The sequence below is a fragment of the Dama dama genome, chromosome 14 (assembly GCF_033118175.1).
Source record: "Dama dama isolate Ldn47 chromosome 14, ASM3311817v1, whole genome shotgun sequence".
NCBI lineage: Eukaryota > Metazoa > Chordata > Mammalia > Artiodactyla > Cervidae > Dama > Dama dama.
The window spans coordinates 64,209,078-64,235,355 of record NC_083694.1 but is presented as its reverse complement, the minus strand read 5'-3'; the positions used below and the strand labels follow the sequence as shown (position 1 = coordinate 64,235,355).

The window sequence follows — 26,278 nt, the reverse complement described above, 5'->3', positions numbered from 1 at the left end:
CAGCTATTTATACAGTTTTGGGGTTTATTTGTGGCCCTATCACACAGCATGTGGGAATCTTATTTCCCTGACCAGGAAGCAAACCCATGTCCCCTGCAGGGGATGGACAGAGTTCTCACCACCGGACCACCAGGGAAGTCCTATACAGTCTTAAGAATACCCAATGTGCACCCTTCAAGACACACAGCACATATCAGTCCTATAGTATAACTATTCTCAGATCCTCTAAAGCCAATCATCTTCAGGTTTAAATGGCAGTCATCATACATTCCTCCTTGCAGCCTTGAGGAAATGACAAATATAAGATTTTTGATTACACAACCATATATTACCTATTGCTAAATAGTCCATTTTGAAATTTTTTCCCTAAATGCAAAAGGAAAGAAAAAACAAAGCAAAACAAAACCCAAGAAACTAAAATAAAAACATGTTCTTTTTCCTGACTTTCTTATTTTTATTGAATAGCACCATCATTTCTAGCTGTTTGAGAGTCGCTCTCTTTTCCTCATAGCTCCTGTTTCCAACTTTTACCTATTTCACCTTTAACATGCTGGCTCCTCAGTTCCTCTCAAAATGTCCCTTACCCAGTTCAACTAAGTCACCTGGACTAGTCACACAATTTTCTTTGTTGCTTATCTTCCCACATTCAAGCCACTCTCTGTAATGCTGCCATACTTGTCTTCATGAAACACTTTTGACCTTCATCGCAAGTCTAACCACTGTGATAACAGGCCTACCAGGGCCTCCGCCACTGGACACCAGGTTTCTTTCTGGTCAGTGACCCTCCTCCAACAGGCACTAGAACATTCAGGCCATGGAGCATCTCTGGAGTCCACACATTTCAAACACACTGCACGGTCACATTGATGGCAGAAGCATCTGTTCTATCCAAGAGAACACTGCTTCTCTTTTACTTAAGCATATCATTGTGTTTTCATTGGACAGTTTAGCTGATAACTAAACACTAGTCATTCATAACTAAAGATTATTCAAATCTTTGTCCTTGTCCTAAGACTATCCAAGATAAGGGTCCAAAGACTGTACACTTAAAAGATGCATGGAATGAGCTGTTCTCTCTATGCTTCCCTTATCTAGTTCATAAGTCCATTTCTGTTTTCCTCTTGGGTTACATTGGGCACTGCCAATCATGTCTCCTAGTGGCCTCATCTTCATAAAAGAAAAATAATTCCACATAATCTTTAACTAGTTCTCAGCAATACTGTAGAAGTGGTGACTTTTATTATAGGCACAACCATCTCTCCTCTCTAATTTCTTTCTACTCTTTGTTAGTATGTTTCATATGTCCTACTACTTTGTCCTACCCCATTTATTTGTATTTTAATACACAAATATCAGTGTCAGTTCTTTTTTTCCAAGTGCATTTGTATCTAACTTTTATTTCCAAGTACTAAACACAAATATAAATGAATAAATAAGAAAATCTTCAAATCCCAGAGTGCCTTCCTTAATAACTCAAAAAATAGGGCAAAGTGCCAAGGGTTTATGAGTAGCAGCCCTTACTCCCTTCAGAATGGATTCAAAATTAGAATTGTTATGGCTATAGGTGTTGAAGGGCAACCCCTGCAAATTGCTGGAAATGCAGAAGCTGGAAAAGTTAGTGAAGAATTTGATGTGGTTTAGTAAAACAGATCTTTGACAGTGATTCTGTATATACTGGAGTTGCTGCTGGTGCTGTTGCTAAGTCGCTTCAGTTGTGTCTGACTCTGTGCGACCCCGTAGATGACAGCCCACCAGGCTCCTCTGTCCCTGGGATTCTCCAGGCAAGAACACTGGAGTGGGTTGCCATTTGAGAGACGTGCAAAATCCTTATAATTAAGGCAGCATTGTCTAGGAACTCAAATAATTATAGAATGCTTTTTTGTCATTTGAAATTATGAAGCCATTTTATTAACACTGTTTGGGGATCCCTTTATCAGGCAGAGTCTCCAATTTGAACACCTCCTATTTTTTAATTTTCTTTTTTTCTCACAGCCTCTGATCTTTCACGGTGTCTTCTCAGCGTCACATGTTTCCTTTTGAAATGAATATGAAACTATCAGAATGTACCATCAGCCAAATAGATGTCAGAAAGAAAGCCCAGTAACATCTACTCACAATTGACTTGGTACATTTTGTACTAACAACTGACTTACTAAAGTAACGAAGCAAGCTACCATTGGCGTATAGCAAAAATGACTTATTATAAAGAACGCTGGTGTTGATGAAAGAATAAAGATACATGGAAAATGACCCAAAGAAAGATAAGCATAGATCTAAAACAGAACAGCAAGTTTTGCTGTTGCCTGCATTTCCCTCTTACTTAAATCTCTATGATACCTTTTTGGAAGAAAACAAAAATACTTCTGTTATCAGTATTTCTGCTTGGAACGTTTTAAAGATTCATAAACTAGGGATGTTTCTTGGAATCCCTTTAGATAGGCGAGAGTAAATCTCTAGAAATTCTTATGTAGTATTATAAATCATATTAATATATTTATATAATTAATTTTAGCTATGTGGATTTATCAATATATTATATGTATATGCAATTCTACTCATTGTAAGAATAATTCTTTTTCATTAAAACAAGAGTTCTTAACTTTGACATTACTGACATTTGAAGGTAGATAATCCTTTGCTCTGGGCACTGTCTGTGACCTCCACCCACTAGAAGCCAGCAGGATCTCCCAATTGTGACAACTAAAAATGTCTCCAGGGACTTCCCTGGTGGTCTGATAGTTAAGACTTCATGCTTCCAATGCAAGGGGTGCAGGTTTGATCCCTGGTCAGGGAACTAGTATCCTACATGCCTCACAGGGTGGTCAAATAAATTAAAAATTAAAATAAAAAATAAATCAAGATAAAAATGTCTCCAGACATTTCCCAGTGTGCCTGGGGCCAAAACTAATCACCAGTTTAGAACCACTGCACTAGAGGGCATTATACCTGCTGTCTGATATTTATTCTTGGGATAAATCATTAGAAATTAGCCAAATTCCCTAAGTAGTATAATTAGATGGATTATGTCAATCCCATTTTAAAAATATTTCCTTATTTTTTTTCCAAATTGAAATGTCCCACACCCATATCCATTCCAGGCATTAGAACTCTACTTAAGTTATAAAACTCATCTCCACCTCTATTCAAGCTGTAAAGCCTTCTCAGAAGCTTACTGTCAACACGTTTCAAAATTAGTAATACTGTGTAATCTACACACACAATCTCTGAGCTATTTACACTCATTTCATCTTCCCAACTAGGTCACAAATAGCTTAAAGGCAAAGCTGCTGCACGAACAGACATCAGCGTGAGACAGGTTTGAGTTCTCGCCCCAAAACAGAACAGTTGTGTGACTTTGGGCTATTCATTTAATGTCTTTAAACAAATCCCTACACTGGTAAAATTAACAACATCACATATTTCACAGTGCTACAGAAATGAGTATATGAAATAGAAAATCCTAAGAACTCTGCTTAGCATTTTTGTTTATTCATTTAACAAAAAAATTGTGTACATTATGCATCAAGCACTTTTCTAAGCATTTCATAATCTCATTTAATCCTCATTAAAAAAAGTTTAGGAGGGAGGAAAGATAAATTAGCTTAAGGTTAACATAAACACACTACCATTAATATATATAAAATAAATAACCAACAAGGACCTCCTATATAGCACAGGGAACACTTTGTAATAACCTCTAAGGGAAAAGAATCTGAAAAAATCATATGTGTGTGTGTGTGTGTGTGTGTGTGTGTGCATAATTGATTCAGCTGTAAAGAATCCGCTTGCAATGAAGGAGAAGCGGGAGACTCGAGTTCAATCCCTGGGTCAGGAAGATCCCCTGGAGGAGGAAATGGCAACCCACTCCAGTATTCTGGCCTGGAGAATCCCATGGACAGAGGAGCCTGGCGGGCTACAGTCCATGGGGTCCCTAAGAGTTGGACACGACTGAGCGACTAAGCAAGCAAACACATGCATGCATAACTGAGTCTCTGTGCTATACACCTGAAACTAACACAACATTGTAAATCAACTATACTTCAATTTAAAAATATCTAGGAGGAAGCTACAATTATTATCCCACACTGAACAGCTAAGGAAATTGAGACTTAGGAAAGCTAAGTAACTTGCTCAAACTCACATGGTTAATGAAGGAGAAGAGAGATGTGAATCTAAGCAAGTCAGTTCCTGACAGAGTCAGTGTTTAAAACACTAGCCCAAGTTTCCTCGCTGGTATGAAACAGGCACTCGAAAAAGGGATCTACCATAAATACCGCCTTCATTTCTTTTGTCCTTCTTCAAGACACTGAATGAGTACTGAGTCCGCAACAGATGCTCAGCATGCACTGATGACATTAATAATGCTGGGATAAGCACTGGGTTACATGTAACATTTCTTTTCCAAAGTTGAAATTTCAGAACTGTTATTTCATTTTGCATCTGGAGGTTTAGATTACCCTTTGAACACCAATTTAAAATAATTTTGTCTAGGATTTTATCTAAAATATTTTATGAAAAACATACTGATACATCAAATGAGGAATGAGAAGGTAAAAGTGCTTCCAAAGAGTAGTAAAATCTACAAAACCCCTCATACCAGATCTCAGTGAACTTTAACTTTAGTCATTTCAATCTCTGCATCATACAACTTTAAGAAAAAAGTTAAAATATTAAATATACTAAAATAATATATAAGTGTCCTTCCATAAATTTTAGACCAGCAGAGCTACTCTTTTTGAAATGAAAACTTGAACAGTATGCTTTTCTTTGGAAATTTAAGAAACATTTAACCTGTTTTCTAATTTAATTTCACTAGATACTAATCGTAGTGGTTCAATATATTAATAGAAGTGGTATATGATTTTAGACAAAGAGCGTCTATTTAGCACATAAAAATAAGGTTATCATCACTCAGCAGTAAAAATGGTTTTAAAAATTAGGTTTTTTTTCCTTTAACTTTAGAAAATTAAAGATACTTTGTAGAACATTGAGATGTTAAAGAACATGAAAAACATAAAAAGTTTTTTAAGATGAAGAAGCTTAAGTATAAGATATATATACAATAAAGAACTAAATGAGGGAATTCCCTGGAAGACTAGTTGAGTAGGATCCATTACTGATAGGTCTTAAAAAAATAAAAAGAGAACAGATGGGTTATGTCCCTACTACTACTGGTAATATACTCTTCACCTTGACAGGAACCTGCCAATAAACTATCTCACAAAAGCATGGCCGCCAAATATACCACTGGAATATAGCTCCATTTATCTCCATGGATAAATGGAATATAGCTCCATTTATCCATTTATTGAATAAATGTGGTGAAATCCACCAAGGATCCATTGATGTTAACAAAATATCATAAAATAGTATCATTCACTACATTTACCTAAAACACACAAATATATACCTGTAAACAAACAAAAACTTCCATTGACATTTAGATAGAGAGGAAAAAGACTAACCATACTCACAAAACCATTTGACAACTTAATAAATTGCATGACATTCTAATTAAGTTCGGAACAACAAAGCCTTTCTAATACATTTCTATTTTCCTACCACATAGAAAATACTAGATAAGAGATAAGAGACAGATGTGTGTGTTCCGGAATACTTTGCTCATCTTGAAATTATTTTCCATAAAAAGCCCATTGGGAAATAATTTCAGAATTTTTAGAGTCATGGGTGGATACTCAAAAATATTACAAAAATATTTAGTAAACCAAAATTCATGTTCAATCACAACTGATGTTAGGAAAAAGTTTGATTCAGAAGAGATGACAACAGCAGTGCCATTTATAAAAAGAAGTATTTGCAGTTCCATAATTAATCCAAGAAAAGATTAATTATGTTATAAATCAATCCAAGTTTGAAACCCATGAAGATTTTGGATAGCTATGGATAAAAATAGCAGAAGTGTTTATAATCTACAAAAATGCAGTATGAAATTGTTTTTTTAATTCTCTCTCTGCTGCTGCTGCTGCTAAGTCGCTTCAGCCATGCCCAACTCTGTGCAACCCCATAGACAGCAGCCCACCAGGCTCCCCCATCCCTGGGATTCTCCAGGCAAGAACACTGGAGTGGGTTGCCATTTCCTTCTCCAATGCATGAAAGTGAAAAGTGAAGTGAAGTCGCTCAGTCCTGTCCGACTCTTAGCGACCCCGTGGACTGCAGCCTATCAGGCTCCTCCATTCATAGCATTCTCTATTCTCTCTCTAGTGAGGCAAAAAAGGAAGTAATATCCAAGAAGAGAGGTATAGTTATACATATTTATGCATTTTATTCATTCATCCAAAATTCTCTGAGATCTTCCAGACTCAAGCACTTATTTTCTAAAAATTAAGAAATAGGCCCCTGCCTTACAAGAACATGTGACAAGTATTTTGTGGGAGGGGGTTGTTTTTGTTTCATTGGGGGGTCACGCCATGTGGCTTGTAGGATCTTAGTTCCCACACCAGGGATTGAACACTGGCCCCCTGCAGTGGAAGCACAGAGTCCTAACCACTGGACCACTAGGGAATTTCTGCATGTGATGAGTGTTAAACAGAGGTCTGGACAGTTGTCAAGGCACCAAAGGAGTGAATTGTGCCCAAGAGTATCAACAAGACAGTGGAAGCACCATTCCACCATTTCTCTTGAGCTGAAAAAGAAAAAAAAAAAAGCAGAAAAAATTCTGTAAAACAATTATCCTTCAATCAAAAAATAAATAAATTAAAAAAAAAAAGACCAATATGGGGGTGGAGTGGGGGGAAGGATCCAATCATCTGGTCAACACAGAAATTCAGAATGGAAATTTCCTGTTTCCAAGATAAAAAACTGAAAATTATATCAAGTGCACAGTCTACCTAAATAGAAAATTCTTTGATTCATTTAAAGATTATGTTTAAGAAATTAATGTCTTCTTACATTCATATCCAAAATTATTTTAACAATAATATATAATATTCATTGAGTAATTACTATGCATGAGGCATATAAATGCATCACATATATCGACTCACTGAATTCTCTCAACATCTTTAAGATGAGAAAAAAAAAGACAGAGGAAACTTGCCTGAAGACACAAGACTAATGAGTAGCGTTTTGCCCCTGAAGACCAGGTTCTTTCATAAATACATCCTGCCTCCTCCCTGGAGATTCTGATCACTGTGGAACTCAAGGATGGCTAGAGGAAAGGACTTTCTTGGTGGTCCAGTGGTTAAGAATCCCTGCTTCCATTATCAGAGGTCTGAGGTCGAGCCCTGGTTTGGGAACCAAGATCCCTTATGGTCATGAATTAAGATCCCCTATGGTGTGGCAAAAAAAAATTTTTTTTTAAATGGCTACCGGAGAGGATAATGTATTTTCATAGTAATTTCAACATTGCCCTTGCTGCTAATGAAGATTCTCAAAAGACTGAATAGGTAATGTTTCTCTACATACAGACCCAACACCATGCCTTCGCCCCAACATTTACAAATAGGAAGGATGAGTTCTGACTGCCTTTCCCAGGGAATTAACACTTTGTGTTGGGAGTCACATCCTTTGAAGAAGTTTAATCCTCTGGATGGTCTAGAGGTAACAGGATTCAGACTGCTGCTTTGGAGAGACAAAACTGGAGTTAAGAGGGCTACCTGTCCTAAAGCTCAAATGAGTTTTGATTTTCTGAAGTTTCTACAAGAGTTGACAAGTCATGCTTCTGCTGTACTGGGCACAGCGTGATGACTACAGGATGGTCATGGAGTCCGATCTGTAAGCACGGCAGCCCTGAGCACAGGAGGAGAGTCTTTCTCTGGCGTGGCCTGTAATCACCAGGAAGACTGCTCTGAGACATATCCTAGTGCCTGTCCAAGTGGAAAGCCCGGATCCATGCAAACAACATTTAGCTGAAGGTTTGATACCAACGACAGCAGCCAAGGCTTATGGCAGGCCCCACTCCTGATTTACAGGCAACTCAAAGTACCCGAGGGCTTCCCTGGTGATTCAAGAAGGTACAGAATCCACCTGCAATGCAAGAGACCTGGATTTGAACTCTTGAGTCAAGAAGATCCCCTGGAAAGGGCATGACTACCCACTCCAGTATTCTTGCCTGGAGAATCCCATGAGGAGAGGAACCTGGTGAGCTACAGTCCATGGGGTCGCAAGAGAAACTCAGCACTAAGTGACTAAATTACCTGAAGGACCCCGAAGGGGGAGAGACCACCCATAATCCCCCACCTAATCTGTGAGCCAGGGGCTCAGAGCCAAAGTTAATGTGGCTTAGAAAAATCATAAAAGATGAAATTTTATGGACTTGATTAGTGTGGAGAAGAGTCGTTTCACTACACAGAGATGTTTGAACTCTTAGAGTAATTACTCCATAGGACTGAAAAACATAAAAAGCAGCACAGAACGATTCAAAAGGAATTGAACACTTGAAAACAATTAGTACGTGACGCCTATTTTACATATGAATAGGTGTAAACAAACTCTACGTTTAGTTTAGTTCAAACCATCTTAAAGATGCTCCACTTGCAGGCTCCAGGTCACAAGCCCTGCATCAGTACTGTTGTTGATTCATCCTCAACTCCACGCCACCCCAGAAAGTAGGAGTGAAGCCACAAGTGTGTGTGTTTCCTCTCTCCACAGACCACCAAGGGGTACAAATCCAAAGATCTTACTGAATCCCCACAAGAAGTCAGGTGGTCCAGAATATTTTAGAAGTCTTCCATTCCTTTAGAATAACCATGTTTTTATGCATTCTTTGACAATAAGATGACAATTGAAACTTCTTTTGTGAAGAACAGCCAAGTTCTCAGTAATGATAAGCATTTATCCAAACTTCCTGCAGTCAACACACTTCGAGTACACATCTCAGTCAAAGCTTTTTGCAGAGAGAGAAATAGTATTTCACCATGTTACAGCAAAGAAAAGCAGAGTACCTAAATTTACCCTGCCTGGGTTCTTAGAAATGTCCTTAATAAAATCACAGATTACTAAGTTGAGGGAGCATTAAACTGTATTAAAATATTTATAGAGAATATATTTGTGTATATGAGAGGAAAAGTAAATTTGTGTATATGACAGGGAGAGTATATCTATGTACATGAGAGAAAGACTGCACTATATTTGTACAGGTATACAGTACCTTCCATTCGTTCAATCATTTCACCTTAAGTGTGTATGCTGACCTTTGAAATGGTAAAAATAGATGCCTTACTCTCTTCATTGCTTTCATCTAGAATGATCATGCAATCATAAATTTCAGAATTTCATAATATAATTGTGGTGGACGTTTAAGATGTTTGTGTTTATTTCTATCATTTTTCTCAAGGATAATATATTGAGTCATGTAATTAATCCTTTATAGGAATTTTAAAAATAAAAAGTATTAAAGTGTTCATGGTTATTTCATTTAAGAAAAGGCAAATCAGCAGAAACCCCAAAACATTAGAATCTTTGCCCATTTTGGAATACTTAAAAGTTTTGATGTTTTTTCATTTCTCCGAGCTTTTAAGCACAGCGGACTTGGGATGTGTGTGTGTTAGTCACTCAGATGTGTTTGATTCTTTGCGACCCCATGGACTGTAGCCCACCAGGCTCCTCTGTCCATGGGGATTCTCTGGGCAAGAATACTGGAGTGGGTTGCCATGCCCTCCTTCAGGGGATCTTCCTGATCCAGGGATCAAACCCCCGTCTCCTGCATCTCCTGCGCTGCGGGTGTATTCTTTACCCACTGAACCACCTGAGAAGCCCCAGACTCAGAATAAGCAAACATAAAAGAAATTGCCTAGACCCTGCCTCCCCAAATGCAGTCTATAGATGGGCAATGTCCGCATCATTTGTGTGCTAGAATCTACTCCCCAGACCTTCTGAATCAGAATCTGCATGTTGGACAATATCCCCTGGTGATTCATAGCCACATTAAAGTATGAGAAGCACTATCTGGAGCGATTAGGTCAGCCTCAGATCTGCTATTTAAAAATGAGGAATTTGATGGAGATCTTGCTGAGTTTATCTGAAATAAAATACACATTACCCATAGACAAAGACATTATGAAAAATTAAAGTGTGGAATCCTTAAAAAAAAAAAAAAAAGAACCTTGAAAAGGTTCCTTAAAATATTAAGCAGGAAGAACTTGTAAAAATTGGTTTAAATACAATGAGTTCACAATTCACCCAGGTATTTTTTATTTTCTTCATAGAGTTTAAACATCGGCATTAAGCTTAGTTGTCTCCTGAATGCTGAAAGAAGATCTATCAGCATTTCTATAACGGTCCTTAGAAGCCCTAATGTTTATGATGCTAATTTTGTAAAGAGTCCAGCATCCAACAAGACAAGAATTCACAGTACATGTGCATAATTAGGATATTAAAAATGTTGAGCATTGATAGGGTATTTTATTGTTTCAACAACACTATGATATTTATTACCTGATATCATCCTTAGGGATTTCATCTTAGTCAATGATTTCATCGACCTAGTTCTGAATTCTGGGACAAGCCTCCATTATCACCTGTTATCATACATGATCTGTTTTCCCCAACTTTTTTAAAGGAACAGAAATTCAACGAAGGAGCTACAGCATTTGTGCCAGCTATCTTATTTGGTTATAAAATGAGATTCGTGGCCAGGGATGTGTGCTTTGTTTCATATTGCATAAAGGAAACTAAATAACCAACTGAAATTGTACTGTCACTGTGCTCATTCTACAAATATATTATCTTCTGTTAGAAGAGGAAAGGAGCAATGCAAAATACAGAGTTGAATATAATATTTAATATTAACTAATCCAACCAATGCTTGGCACTGGCACGACTGATTGGCTCCTGGTCAGGTCAAATTAATGCAAAGTGCTTTTTTAAAAATAAGTCTATGGTGAGTCACCGACTCAATGGACATGAATTTGAGCAAATTCCAGCAGCGAGTGGAGCACAGAGGAGTCTGGCGTGCTGCAGTCCATATGGTCACAGAGAGTCGGACACGACTTAGCAACCGAGCAACAACAGGGTGAGTCAGGTGCGTGTCTGAACTTCAGACTACGTCTTCCTGTGGCATGTGCATAAGAAGGCAGGGAAAGGCTGGCCCTGAAGCCCTGGGTATTCATGATACATTTGAACACTGAGATTAACAGCGATGTCTGGGAAGGGGCTGTCTTGTCCTTGGCTGGCCCAGTGCTCTGAGGTTAAAAAAAACTAAAAAAAGGAAATGAGTGAGATGTTATGATTCAAACGTCAGCTCTTACTCCTCTCAAGAGAGATTGTGGGGTGCTCCTGATGCTATGATGATGTTTTAGCAACGGGGGATGGTATTCCGAAATGAAATTAGTTAGAATAGGAGGACTTTACAAGGGACAAAATAAAAAATAGATACAATCTTAGTATTAGATTAAAAAAAAAAATCAGATATAGGTATTTTGTGAGATGTCAGCTATTTGATTCAAGTGGCATCCTTGAGACAGCTGCCACATGCCCAGGAAAAACTGAAAAACCCAAAAGCAATCAGTCATGCTTCTCTACCAACATGCAAAACTATATGGAAATTTGCCTTTTTAAATAAATGTAGACACTATCAACAACAGAAGTGGGCGTAGTTTCCTGTCATCCTTTGCAGATCTTAGGACATTTTTTATAGTTCTATCCTTGACTAAAGAACTCCTAAGCACAAACATGCCAAACTCTGTTTACTAGGTAAACAGAGTTTGTATGGATCAAGCTCACCAAGCAAAGCCATCAAAACTCTTAAAGTGACAGCTCAGGCCGGCACATGGCTTTTCTCACAATAATCACCTACAACTTCTCAAAAATAGTTTGGCACTGTGTACTGTCCCTCTACTTTTTCTTACCAACCCTTACTATTGAATTTATTTCTCTAAGACTCTCTTTCTGTAAACTCATCAAGGTGACATCAAGGGGTGGCAACAATTCCTCCCCCTCAAAAAAAGATTATAACTCAAGCAAGATAAAGTCAAATGACAAATGCTGTTTAAAAATGTTAAGAGAATCTCACAACACAATCCCTCCTCCGGTAGTGATTAATGTCAGGTGACTATTCTTTTCATGGGTAGAATTCCCTGGTGGTCCAGAGGTTAGGACTCGAGACTTTCACTGCTGTGGGCCTGGGTTCAATCCCTGGTCAGGGAACTAAGATCTCACAAGGCACCTGGCATGGCCAACAAATAAATAAGTAAATAAATAAATAACAAGCTTCCTGGAAATCAGGAGTCCAACCTGTGCTGTATACACTATGGGGATCCAAAACATACCTGTTGGCTATTTTGTGAGATGAATCAATGTCTCATGTTTATTTTTGAATAATGTTAGCAATATCAACTCAAGTAGGTTTAAAATGACATTTGTGGCAGTATTCTCTTTCCAGTCCTAACTACAATAAATGTGTGTGTGTGCGCTTAGTCGCTCAGTCGTGTCTGACTCTTGCAACCCCATAGACCATGGCCTTCCAGGCTCCTCTGTCAATGGGATTCTCCAGGCAAGAATACTGGAGTGGCTTGCCATTTCCTTCTCCAGAACTACAACAAATAAGCACTGCCAAAGTGCCTGAGGATTATGGAGAAAGTACTGACTGATAAGAAATCAGATCCCTACTAGTTGAAGAGATTCACTGTAGAATTTGAACTGCTGGTCACTTCACTCAAGCACAGTAAAGCTCATTGTCTCTCTAGGACAGAGTTCTGAACTGATATAACAGAAAAGGACGCTGCTACTTTATGTGTGTGTGCTCAGTCGTGTCTGACTCTTTGCAAACCCAAGGACTATAGCCTTCCAGGATCCTCTGTCCATGGAATTTTCCAGGCGAGAATATGGGAGTGGGTTGCCAGTTCCTACTCCAAGGTAAGTAGTTCCTACTTCCCGACCCAGGGATTGAACCCACGTCTCTTGTGTCTCCTTCTTTGGCAGGCGAATTCTTTACCACTGAGCCACCCAGGAAGCCCATACTAGTTTGTATAAGAGATAACTAAATTTTTTAAAGTCAAATTAGGTCAGTAACTTGCATGGCTGATGAGTCACTGACATAGCCTTTAGTCGAATTGTGAATGACTTTTCTAACTAACAGTACAACCTCTAGAGTTGTAAGGCATGTGCTTTTCTCAAGGTCACAGGGTTACCAGATTTTAAATATGGCATCTGATCTGGCTTCTTTTTCACAGATATGTTTCTTCTAGTGAACTCTCACTGAATTGATGAAAATTCATAGTATTAAAAGCAAAAGAAGAATAACAATAAAAACATTGGCAGAGGCATGATTAATTGAAGTATATCAGTGTATGAGATAAAATTTAGAAAATAAATCCCTGATCCAGATTAGATGTAAAGAAATTCTCCTTGTTCCATCATGTCTCCTGAGAAGCACTGCTCATCAGATCCCACCTCCTGGTCACCACCTTATTTCCAACTTTCACTGACTTCCTGGACACTCTTCTTCAATCACTGAAGGCTTGAGCTCGAATTCTTCATTCCTTAGTATTTAACCTCTCTCTCTCTCTCTCATGGCCCATTTTCATTGTGATTTCAACAAGCTCGTCACTCCCATTTTTAAATATAAAAAGTATATTCTAAAGTCACCTCCAATATATTTAACATACTATGGCAAGATCATTTTTTTAAACTTTTTATTTCATGTTGGAGTATAGCCGACCAACAGTGTTGTGATAATTTCAGGTGGGCAGCGAAAGGACTCAGCCATAATTATACAGGTATCGATTCTCCCCCATACCCCCCTCTCATCCTGGCTGCCACATAACATTGAGCAGAGTTCCCTGTGTTATGCAGTAGAAGCTTGTTTGTTATCCATTTTAAATATAGCAGTGTGCCCACGTCCCTCCCAAATTCCTTAACTATCTTTTCCCGCCATCCTTCCCCCCCTCCCAGCAACCATAAGCAAAACAAATATTTTTTAAAATAAAGGGCCAATCATGTGACTTGTGACTCAAATGCCATCAAGTTCTTCCTGCTTCATTTCTGATAAAAGTGCAGCCTTGTTGAATTAGTCTCGTTCTCCTTCACCTTTGCTGTGTGTCTAACAGCTCACGACCTCACAAGTACTCTGCCCTTCTCTCACCCTTGAATATGCTATTTTCCTTGCTTGAGACTCTCCCTGCTCTGAGCACTAGATCCTCCTCCTTCAAGTACCAGTTTAAATGCCATTTCAACAGGAAAGACTTCCCTGTTTCCCAGACTGATTAATGGCAATCTCCATTCTTTCCTCAGAACCCGTTCTGAGAGGTAGATTGCCATTTCCATATTTTAGCAATAATCTACAATTAACTTTACCCAACTCAGCATCGCAGTACTTATTCATTTTTCTTTGTATTCCCACATCCATGACTCCCAGTCGTTTGAATGGCAAGATTAACCAGGAAAACTGCATTTTAAAACATGGAGAAGGATACTGCCAACAAGTTAATTCAAAATTATCCTCAGGCTTTCGTTCACATCATTTCAAACTGTCCCACACCAGTTTCTATAGCTATTTTCACACATAAAAAACACAACTTAAAGGAGTAAGAATTAGATAAACTGCATTGTAAAAAAAATCCTATAGGCACAATATCTCACAAAGGCAGCTAATTTAAAGTCTTGACTCAGTCCTCTTTCCAAAGGAGAATACAAATGTCTTTGAAATCTGAAACTCTGTATATCATACGACAGTCATTTTATCTGACTCCAAGTACTCGCAACTTTGACCACCTGATGTGAAGAAATGACTCATTGAAAAAGACCCTGATGCTGGGAAAGACTGAGGGCAGGAGGAGAAGGGGACGACAGAGGATGAGATGATTGGATGGCATCACCGACTCAGTGGGTTTGGGTGGACTCCGGGAGTTGGTGATGGACAGGGAGGCCTGGCATGCTGCAGTTCATGGGGTCGCAAAGAGTCAGACACGACTGAGCGACTGAACTGAACTGAACTCGCAACTGATGTAAAGTCAACGTAGAACACTATGCCAACAGATAAAAGAGCATCAGAGAACCATTCAAAATATTAGCATTCAAAGCTGTAGACAAAGATAATCACATCTGAAGAAGGGACAGCCCCTGGCTTGTCAAGGAACTCAAGCCACTGAAGAGTGAATCATATTTACGTATTTTCAACAGAAGAGCAAATAAGGGAACTTACGCATGTCACCAAAGGTTCCCTTTGTCACTTTTGTGGCACGCAGCACCACTACTGTGAACTTGTGAGAATAATGGTGCTCCACCTGGAAGAAAATAAACGATAATGAATTTAAAACAAACCTGAAATATAGGATTCAAGCAAATTGTTCTCATTCCTTCCTTGAGACAAATTGAAAATATTCCAGTTGAAAGGAAGTAACATGCATACCAAAAACATTCTTTGATCTTGAGATTCTTCCTTTTTTGATCCTCTCCTCTCTGTAGCACAGACGACTGAGATGTTTAGATCATGCTTTAAAATGTCCCTACAGCTTGACTGCTAGGACAGCTTTGCAGTCCCTACTTTACAGGGTTTATCAAGCCCTGAGGAAAAATGTAAATAAGGACTGCAGGCTTTCTCGGTGTACAATCAGGCTTTGTACTGGGTGATAAGTAAGACCTGCCTTAGAAAGCTGAAGTTCAGAGGAAGATGTTTGCATTATCTAAATTTGCTTGTTCTTATTGTTACTGTTCAATAACCTCCCCCCCCCTCCTTTTTTTGGTATAACATTTCCAGAGCAGTTTTCAAAATCCTTCGGATCTAAAACAATAACCCGCAAACCACTTAATTTTAACATATCTGTTAAAACCATACATGACAATGTCAAAAGTTTCTACTAGCCTAAGAGCTTGTATGCACATAGGAAATATTAACAGGTAGAAGACTTTATTAAACACTTAACTGGAAATTAGTTCTCAAACAATTCTACTCACCAAAGCAGAATGGGAAAGCAGGAATTCACAAAATTCTCTGAGCAACTGAGAAGATTACAGTCTTTATCTAAAGTTCAAGCATCTTTGTTTTAGGAGAGACTCAAAAACTTCCCTGGTGGCTTAGAGGGTAAAGCATCTGCCGGCAATGCAGGAAACTCAGGTTCTATTCCTGGGTCGGGAAGACACCCTGGAGAAGGAAATGGCAAGCACTCCAGTACCCTTGCCTGGAAAATCCCATGAATGGAGAAGCCTGGTAGGTTACAGTCCATGGGATCGCAAAGAGTTGGACACGACTGAGCGACATCACTTTCACTTTCACATTTATAAGTTACTACTGTATATGTTTGTGTGTGTGTGTGTGTGTGTGTGTGTGCACACGCGTGCTCTCGTGTGCTCAGTCATAGCCAACTCTTTGCAACCCCATGGACCGTAGCTCACCAGGCTTCTTTGTCCATGGGATTTCCCAGACAAGAATATTGGAGTGGGTTGCATTCCCGACCCAGGGATCAAATCCGTGTCTCCTGCATTGGCAGGCAGATTCTTTACCACTGACCCACCTGGGAAACCCAAGTTACCCCTACTTTTCATAATTTTAATAGACTTGCTAAACTGGTTGAAAAGTCCATAACTAATTAAAAGAAGCTAAAAAACTGACAATACTAAGAAGTGAGTCTAAAAGCAAGGAGGCAGAAAAAAAAAAAATTAAAGAACAGATTCAAAAGAACCAGCAGTAGTGAAATATAGAAGTAAATGTTATAAAGTATTCAAAAATTTCTGAAGCTATCACTCTATCAACAGAGTAATTTATGTTCAGATTTATAACAACATCAAGATGAGATGAAGTTATGAATAAGCACACTTGTTTAAAAAGACAGAAGCATATAAAATCTTTCAAGATAATTCTTATTCAAGATTATCGTCAAACAGAAATACCTTCCATATTCAGAAGAGCTCTGAAGGGCCAAAGTTATTCCACATAAATGAAATTATCAATCATAAAAAGGTGAATGCCTAAAAATAGGCATATTGTCTTATACTACTACTAAAAGTCACACACACTCCTCCCACCAAAAAAAAAAAAAAAAAAAAAAGGAAGAGAGAGATAGAGAATCGAAGGAATTCCCTGGTGGTCCATGGGTTAGGACTCCATGCTTCGACTGCATGGGGCACAGGTTCATTCCTGGTCAGGGAACTAAGAAGTTGCATGTCTTTGGCATGACCAAAAAAAAGAAGAAAGAGATTGAGAATCCACTATCGTAAGTTGAGACTTCAATACCCCTTTATTGGAAATGAATAGATCCAGCAGGCAGAAAATCAGTATTGACAGAGTTGAACTCAACAAATCATCAATCAACTAGACATAATTGACAACTATAAACTACTTCATCCAACAGCAGCCGAATACATATTATTCTTAAGCTCACATGGAACAAAAATTCAATGTCTATTCTCACAATGGAATTAAATTAGAAATCAGTAAAATAATAACAGCTAGTGTAATCAGAACAGTATGGTATTGATGAAAAAATAGACAAATAGATCCATGGAACAGAATACAGAACCCAAAAATAGACCAACCCACAAATAATCAAATGACTTTTACAAAGGAGCTAAGGTAATACAAAGGAAAAAACAAAGACTTTTCAACACATGGTGCTGGAACAACTAGACATCCACATGCAAAAAAGAAAAAAACAGAAAGATTCCAGACAAATGATATCTGAGCCTGAACAAGAATAAGTAAATGCTCTTGAAAACCCTGTTTATGAAAAAAAAAAAAAGAAAACCCTGTTTATGGATTAGATTTCTCCACTAAAGAGAACTTTTCAATAACAATTATCATATATAATATTAAATAGCACATACTCCCCAAACCATCTAGGTTCTATTTTCATATCCTAGAACTTTTAATACCGCAAGATTTTTCAAATGTCTAAGACCTTCCCTGTAAGATAAAAATGATTATCAATACTCATCTATTATTTTAACACAATTTTTGAAATTGCTACAAATGTACTCATGTCAAATGTTTAGTAATAACATGTGCAAAGAGATGATATTGTCACTATAAGGATTCATTGAGAATGAACCATATGTTAAATATTCTAATAGGTGCAAATTCTGTTTCCCAATAATCCTACAAAATAGATGCTACTATATATATTTACAGATGAATAAGTGAGATTATGAGATAGTAAGTAATTTCCAGTATCTCACAGACAATAAAAGCTAAAATTGAATTAGAAACCAGTCTTCCTGTCCCCAGTGTCTTTATTCTTTCTATATTCTTTTACTTTTAGAGAATAATAATACCAACACTGATTCATGATAGTAAGAAAGGGCTACTTCCATTTATTAAAGTGTTACAGATAGTTATAATCTAGTCTATTATATCTGAAGTTAATCTAAAGTCTCTCTAGTAATTGAGTAATTTTCTCTATCATTCAACTCTCCATTTTAATGTTTTTATTTCCATTAGCCTCAATTCTATCTTACTAACTACAATCAGAACTTGTATATATGAATTTGCACACTGCTCACAGAAGATAAGGAGCAACCACTTTCTTGGTTTTTATAAGTTAATTTTGGAGGCATCACAAATCTTCAGATGACCAGTAAATTACCTTCAAAACAAGAGTGTCAAAACTATGCTCTTTTTAAGTGCTGTAAAGAGCCATGTTTCCTGGAGCCAATATCACAAATAATTTCAAACTAGATGGACTAGGCTAGCTTCTAACTTGGATAAGAGGCTTTTGGTTATGTCTCAGGAATGATGCCAGAGGAAATATGTTATTGAATACAAAACCAGTGTTCCCTGTGGTGCGGTGGGGAACCTAATGACTCAGCGCAATGCTACTTGGTAGTCAACAAAAGAGATGCCATATTTCAAGTGAGACGTCAAATATAAGCTCAATGCCCTGACTCAGTCACCAAGATTAAGCCTTGCCTTCAGGTCTTGGATTACCTTACTCAGTATCTTTCCTTATCCAAAATCTTTTTCATAGTGCAAATCATGATCCCCACCCCCCGTTTTTTGTTTTTTCCCCCACAACTACAATTTCTAAGTCATCATGAAAACTGCTACTGCATTAAATTCATTCTGGAGAATTATACTGACCTCTGTAACTAAAATGATTGGGAAAAAAGAACTAATCAATTTATACAAAATCAATTTGATGATTATCCTAATCTGTTGAAAGTTCTACTGTTACAAAGAAGAACTGTGAAATGTGAAACCCAAACGACTCCATTTTAGGATAGCACCGCCATTTTGAGTAAAACCCCCTCCCAAGGAGCGAAAACGAAATTTAAAGAAAAAGAAACTCAAGGAGCCAATCAGGGGAGGACAGGAAAGTCCCTCACCCCCCCCCCCTTACTCTAACCCACCAATCAGTAGCTAACAAGACATCCTTAGTTGAAGAATTGACTAATCCCCTTAAGCTTCTCTTCCCGCTTCCCCTCCTATACAGTATAAAAATGATCCGCGGCTTTCACTGGGGGCTCCTTCCCCTTTGTGTGAAGAGAGTCCCTGCTCGAGCTTATAATAAAGTTCCTCACTGTTTTTGCATCGATCCGCGGCTCCTGTGGTGTTTGGTGGAATTCCGCGATCCGGGTACAACAGAACCAAAGAACAATCATAAAACAAATCTGATGGAAGAGGGTAGATTCTGCACATACATTTTTTTTTTTTTTTTTCTGTTCAACTGCCATTGCCTAATTTTAACTCAAATTAAAGCTAAAGGCTGTTAGGATGGTAAGGACTACAGAATCTCAATACTGAACACAGAGATTGTGATCACCGTAATCAGCCACAGGCAACTTCAAACATCTCAGCAATTTTAAAAAGAATTGCTGCATTGATGTCATCCAACAGTCAAGATGCTTGTTTAGATAAGATACTTATTTTCAATGTCACATCCTAGTGTGATTTCATTCTAATACATTTAAGAGGCACAGACCTTGTGCATTCTTCTTGCACATTTTTTAAAGAAAAGAGCAATCAGTTTATTTAAAATCAACAGTTCTATCTAAACTTGCTTTAAGAACTATTAGTCATGGATTGGCTGTATGTACAAATTACCCTAATGTCCAAAACACCAAATTTGGCAACAAAATTTAACTTTATCAGATATCAATAAGGAAAATTATAATCAGAAATATGACTTGCATTTCCTCTCCCTCATGAACAAGAAACTTTCCACTTGCACAATAAGCATTATATATGTCAAATAGAGTAATAACATTATAATATACACATCTTTAAATATTCAAGTAGAGCTCATTTTCACTGAAATTGGAAGATTTTAGGTCTTGTTTTAATTAGGATTACTGGGACTGCTCTAGCAGTGAAACCAGTACCAAATTTAAAAAATTGATAGTGACAACTTGGATCTAAAATACTCATTTAATGATATTCACTATGAATGTATTGTGACTCTAATATTTTCAAAATATAAAAAGTAAATAATCACCCAAATATTAATTGATATAAATTCTAGTCAAATGGTAATTACCCAGCTATAAGACAACACACACAGAAAATTTTTTTAACATTAGCTTTTTCCCCTTTCTCAATATTGTAAGCAGATAGGTTTGGGGGAGTCCCAGAGAGAGAATCAGGTATGGCTTTCATGACATAAGAGAAACTATTTTTGGCCTGAGCCATTTAGGGATCTAAGCTTGGCCTCAATGCTTGCCCTTGAACAGGTCTCAGCAATTAATGATCTTAAGGGAACAAATGAATGCATGGAAAAAGGATTATTATCAGGCAAGAGAAATAACAAAAGCAAGATAATATATCAGTTGTTAAGACTCCTAGTTCTATTTCAATGGTAGAGATAAGCCTGAAGCTGTCAACCACCAGATCAACTGGAACCTAAGGGAAGATGATATTGACCTTTTAAGATGATGTTCATCTTTTCTGTGACTTCAGTCAACAAAAGCTTGGACTCTGTCAATCTTTGCTACAATTATGCCAAACTAAAGGCTCAAGCCCCTTCATGAAGACGCATGTACTCTTAGCTTAAAACTTCCCCAATTTTGCAGTTTGGAAGACACTATTTTGGGAAAGAATCCTGGCATTCTCCTTACTTGCCACAAATAGTAAATCCTTCCTTCTCTTGATCTTTTGCTTGATTGTGTCTTTTGGTTCAACATTCACCCAGTTTTCAGGTAGCAATAATTCTGAAAAAAATCTACACTCTCCTAGGAGTAATTATGACTAAGTTAAGGCCTGTGAAGTATATACATACCTTTCTCCTCTTGGAGGGGCTCACTAGAACACAAGAAAAGTGCTCTTGAAAAGTTCTCCCCATAAGTCCTTAAAGTGCTTTGGGTGTCAGATACTTATTTGTTTTAGAATTACTGACCTAGGTGATATGTCATGTTCATTCAAATCTAAGATGTCTTTGCACTGATGATTTTTAGCAGTGAACTTTAAGTCTAGTAGACCCAACAGACCTGGAAATATGAATATATTTACAGATAATATTTTGGATAATATACCCTTATTTTAAGGGACTTGTTAAAAAACCTCTTTGTCTTACATGTTCTTTCCCTTAAGCATTAATTGTAAAGTGATTAATATCTAAAAGACATAGGCAAAAGTCAGAAGGAATTTACAATATAGTGTTTTGTACTTTCCATCTTCATTTTCTACCCTTGCAATGCTATGATTTATAAGAAATGTATATATATTTGGTTATTCAGATAATCAAATATACATATATCATCATAATAATTTTATAATTATATAATTATGCATTTTATAATCATAGAATTGAGTTGAATTCTTGGTCACTCTGCTAGTGTCTAAGAATTGTTTGTTGATGTGGAGAAGCCTTCACACACATGTTGGAACTAAGTCTGGGAACCCCTTGCAGCCTCGGTTTCCTCATCTGTAAAATGGCAACTATAATATTACCAACTACATGGGATTTCTCAAGGGTACCCTGTTACAAACCCAGATTCCAACATTAGAATTTCACACAAGGCAATACTGAATATCAAGTTTGGGGGATAATTTTACCATCTGTGGAAATCTTTTAAGATGAGATGATTATCTTTTTGGAATTATCTAGAGGCACAACGGATTTAGAGTAAAAGGAAGACACTGAATTCCACTTGTGATGGTTGCAGACTAAATAATCTGAGTTACCACTTCCCACAGAAAATAAATAAAAACTGAATGAGGTTTTACAAGGTAAATAAGCATTTTCCTAAAAGTAACTGTGATGTTTAATTTCATTTGTCAACTTGGCCACAAAGTGCCCAGATTAAACATCATTTCTGTGTGTGTCTATGAGGGTGTCTGCGGATAAGATGAGTACTTGAATCACTGGAGTTGGGAAAGGAAATTGCCACCTCCAGTGTGGGTTGGCATCATCCAATCTGTTGAGGGCCTGAAAAGAATAAAAGAAAGAACTTTTCCCAAGGGAGGAGCCAAGATGGCAGAGGAATAGGACAGGGAGACCACTTTCTCTCCTAAAAATTCATCAAAAGAATAATTGAACGCAGAGCAAACTTCACAAAACAACTTCTGATCATTAGCTGAGGTCATCAGGCGCCCAGAAAAGCAACCTAATGTCTTCGAAAGGAGGTAGGACAAAATATAAAAGATAAAAAGAGAGACAAAAGAGCTAAGGACGGAGATCCGTCCCGGGAAGGAGGTCTTAATAGAGGAAGTTTCCAAACACCAGGAAACCCTCGCACTGGCGGGTCTGGGGGAAGTTTTTGAATCTCGGAGGGCAACCTGACTGGGAGGGGAACAATAAATAAAACCCACAGATTACGTGCCTAAAAGCAACTCCCAGCAGAAAAGTACCCCAGACGCCCGCATCCGCCACCAGCAAGTGGGGGCGGAACGGAGAGGAGCAGGCAGCATTGCCTAGGGTAAGGACCGGGCCTGAGTGCCCTAAGGACAATCGGAGGGAGCTTTTGTGAGTTACCAACTTAAACTGTGGGATAGCAAGAGTGAGAGAGATAATTAACTGGCCCGAACACACTGCCTGCCATTCGCAGAACAAAGGGACCAAGCAAGTCCAGAGAAGAGCTCGCAGGCTGCAGACCGGCCCAGCCCCGCTGGAGGCAGGGGGGAAGGGAAAGGGGCAGGCTCGGCCCCAAGGACCGCATCCCCTACCGCACTGCAAACGGGCCTCCACTTTCTAATGAAAGACCTCCTGAGATTCTGGATGGTCGACATCCGCTGGGAGGGTCGCGGCTAAACACAGGGCGCCCTCACCCGACCAGCGCGAGCGGGAACTGGGGCTGGGGACGCGGAGGGGAGAAGGTGCACACACCCGACTGGCGCGGGCGGAAACTGAGACTGGGACCGCGGAGGGCAGAAGGTGCGCCGCACCCGGGGAGAGCGTGCCCGTCAAGCTTCTGGCTGCCTGGACCGCTCTGACGGGGTAGGCACAAAAAGCAGGCGCAGCTTTTTGTTCCGCGCTTTTGTGGAACACCCGAGGGCTGGAAGCGCGCGCAGCACGGGGCGCCCTCCATATAGGACAGCCGGGAGCCTGAGCAGCGCAGACGGAGAAAGCAGCGCCAGCCCCTCCCGGCAGCGCCAGCCGGTCCCCACAGCGCCAGCCCGTCCCCGCAGCGCCAGCCCCTCCCGGCAGCGCCAGCCGGTCCCCACAGCGCCAGCCCGTCCCCGCAGCGCAAGCCCCTCCCCGCAGAGCCGGCCCCTCCCTGCAGCACCAGCCCGTCCCCGCAGCGCCAGCCCCTCGCCGCACCGCGACGGAACTAGCAACCTGAATAAGAGTCCACCTTCGCCCGCCTGTGTCAGGGCGGAAATGAGGCACTGAAGAGACCGGCAAACAGAAGCCAAATGAACAAAGGGAACCGCTTCAGAAGGGACCCGTGCAACAGATTAAAATCCCTGTAGATAACACCGACTACACTGGAAGGGGCCTGTAGATATCGAGAAGTGTAAGCTGGAACGAGGAGCTATCTGAAACTGAACCGAACCCACACTGACCGCAACACCTCCAGAGAAATTCCTAGATATATTTTTACTTTTTTTTTTTTAAGTAAAAAAAAAAAAAAATTTTTTTCTTTTTTATTTTTTCTCTTTTATTTTCTTTTAAAATTCCCTATTACTCCCCCATTACTCCTTAACTTTCATTTTCATAGATTTTTACGATTTTTTTAATTAGGAAAAATTTTTTTTCTTGTTTTTTTTTCCTTTTTCTCTTCTATTTTCTATTTTTCTTTTTCTCTTATTTCCTTTTAAAGTCCTCTATTACTCCTCAATTTTCATTTTCATTACACTATAACGGTACCAAAAAAAAAAAAAAAGAGAAGCACTATTTTAAACCGAACTTCATATATATTTCTAAAATTTTTTTTGTGTTTTTGTTTTTAATATTGTATTTTTAAGAGTCTAACCTCTACTTTAGATTTTTAATCTTTGTTTTTCAGTATATGATATAAATTGTGGACATTTAAGAATCCAATATTCAGTTCCCATTTTTATTCAGGAGTGTGTTGATTATTCTCTCCCAATCATGACTCTCCGTTTTCTACCTCAGAACACCTCTATTTCCTCCTTTCCCCTTCTCTTCCCAATCCAATTCTGTGAATCTTTGTGGGTGTCTGGGCTACAGAGAACACTCTGGGAACAGACAACTGCGTAGATCTGTCTCTCTTCTCTTGAGTCCCCTTTTTTCTCCTCCTGCTCATCTCTATCTCCCTCCTCCCTCTCCTCTTCTTCATGTAACTCTGTGAACCTCTCTGGGTGTCCCTCATGGGGGAGAATTTTTCACCATTAACCAAGTTTTATTATCAGTGCTGTATAGTTGGAGAAGTCTTGAGACTACTGGAAGAATAAAACTGAAATCCAGAGGCAGGAGACTTAAGCCCAAAACCTAAGAACACCAGAAAACTCCTGACTATATGGAACTTTAAGTAATAAGAGACCGTCCAAAAGCCTCCATACCTACACTGAAAACAACCACCACCCAAGAGCAAATAAGTTTTAGAGCAAGACATACCACGCAAATTCTCCAGCAATGCAGGAATATAGCCCTGAACGTCAACATATAGGCTGCCCAAAGTCACACCTAACACATAGACCCATCTCAAAACTCATTACTGGGCACTCCATTGCTCTCCAGAGAGAAGAAATCTAGTTCCATGCACCAAAACACTGACGCAAGCTTCCCTAACCAGGAAACCTTGACAAGCCAATAGTCCAACCTCACCCACTGGGTAAAACCTCCACAATAAAAAGGAACCACAGACCCCCAGAATACAGAAATCCCACTCCAGACACAGCAATCTAAACAAGATGAAAAGGCAGAGAAATACCCAACAGGTAAAGGAACATGAAAAATGCCCAACAAGTCAAACAAAAGAGGAGGAGATAGGGAATATACCTGAAAAAGAATTTATAACAATGATAATAAAGATGATCCAAAATCTTGAAAACAAAATGGAGTTACAGATAAATAGCCTGGAGACAAAAATTGAGAAGATGCAAGAAATGTTTAATAAAGACCTAGAAGAAATAAAAAAGAGTCAATTAAAAATGAATAATGCAGTAAATGAGATCAAAAACACTCTGGAGGGAACCAACAGTAGAATAATAGAGACAAAAGATAGGATAAGTGAGGTAGAAGACAAAATGGTGGAAATAAATGAAGCAGAGAGGAAAAAAGAAAAAAGAATCAAAAGAAATGAGGACAACCTCAGGGACCTCTGGGACAATGTGAAATGCCCCAACATTCGAATCATAGGAGTCCCAGAAGAAGAAGACAAAAAGAAAGGCCATGAGAAAATACTCGAGGAGATAATAGCTGAAAACTTCCCTAAAATGGGGAAGGAAATAGCCACCCAAGTACAAGAAACCCAGAGAGTCCCAAACAGGATAAACCCAAGGCGAAACACCCCAAGACACATATTAATCAAATTAACAAAGATCAAACACAAAGAACAAATATTAAAAGCAGCAAGGGAGAAACAACAAATAACACACAAAGGGATTCCCATAAGGGTAACGGCTGATCTATCAATAGAAATCCTCCAGGCCAGAAGGGAATGGCAGGACATACTTAAAGTAATGAAAGAGAATAACCTACAACCTAGATTACTGTACCCAGCAAGGATCTCATTCAGATATGAAGGAGAATTCAAAAGCTTTACAGACAAGCAAAAGCTGAGAGAATTCAGCACCACCAAACCAGCTCTTCAACAAATGCTAAAGGATCTTCTCCAGACAGGAAATGCAGAAAGGTTGTATAAACGTGAACCCAAAACAACAAAGTAAATGGCAATGGGACCACACCTATCAATAATTACCTTAAATGTAAATGGGTTGAATGCCCCAACCAAAAGACAAAGATTGGCTGAATGGATACAAAAACAAGACCCCTATATATGCTGTCTACAAGAGACCCACCTCAAAACAAGAGACACATACAGACTA

General features: G+C 38.8%; 1 protein-coding gene across 2 annotated transcripts in view; it reads right to left on the bottom strand.

The window, feature by feature from the left end:
* The window catches only part of PLA2G4A (phospholipase A2 group IVA), a 162,769-nt gene that overhangs the window by 97,142 nt on the left and 39,349 nt on the right, over positions 1 to 26,278 (bottom strand). Inside the window, exons 1-2 of one of the 2 annotated variants that reach the window (XM_061160948.1) lie at positions 15,308 to 15,331; positions 15,101 to 15,182 (exon numbers count right to left, since the gene is read on the bottom strand). In XM_061160948.1, the coding sequence (XP_061016931.1) occupies positions 15,101 to 15,182; positions 15,308 to 15,316 (91 nt within the window). In that variant the 5' untranslated portion in view covers positions 15,317 to 15,331. Of the gene's footprint in view, positions 1 to 15,100; positions 15,183 to 15,307; positions 15,332 to 26,278 lie in introns of those variants that run through there. The other variant, XM_061160947.1, reaches the window with a different exon arrangement.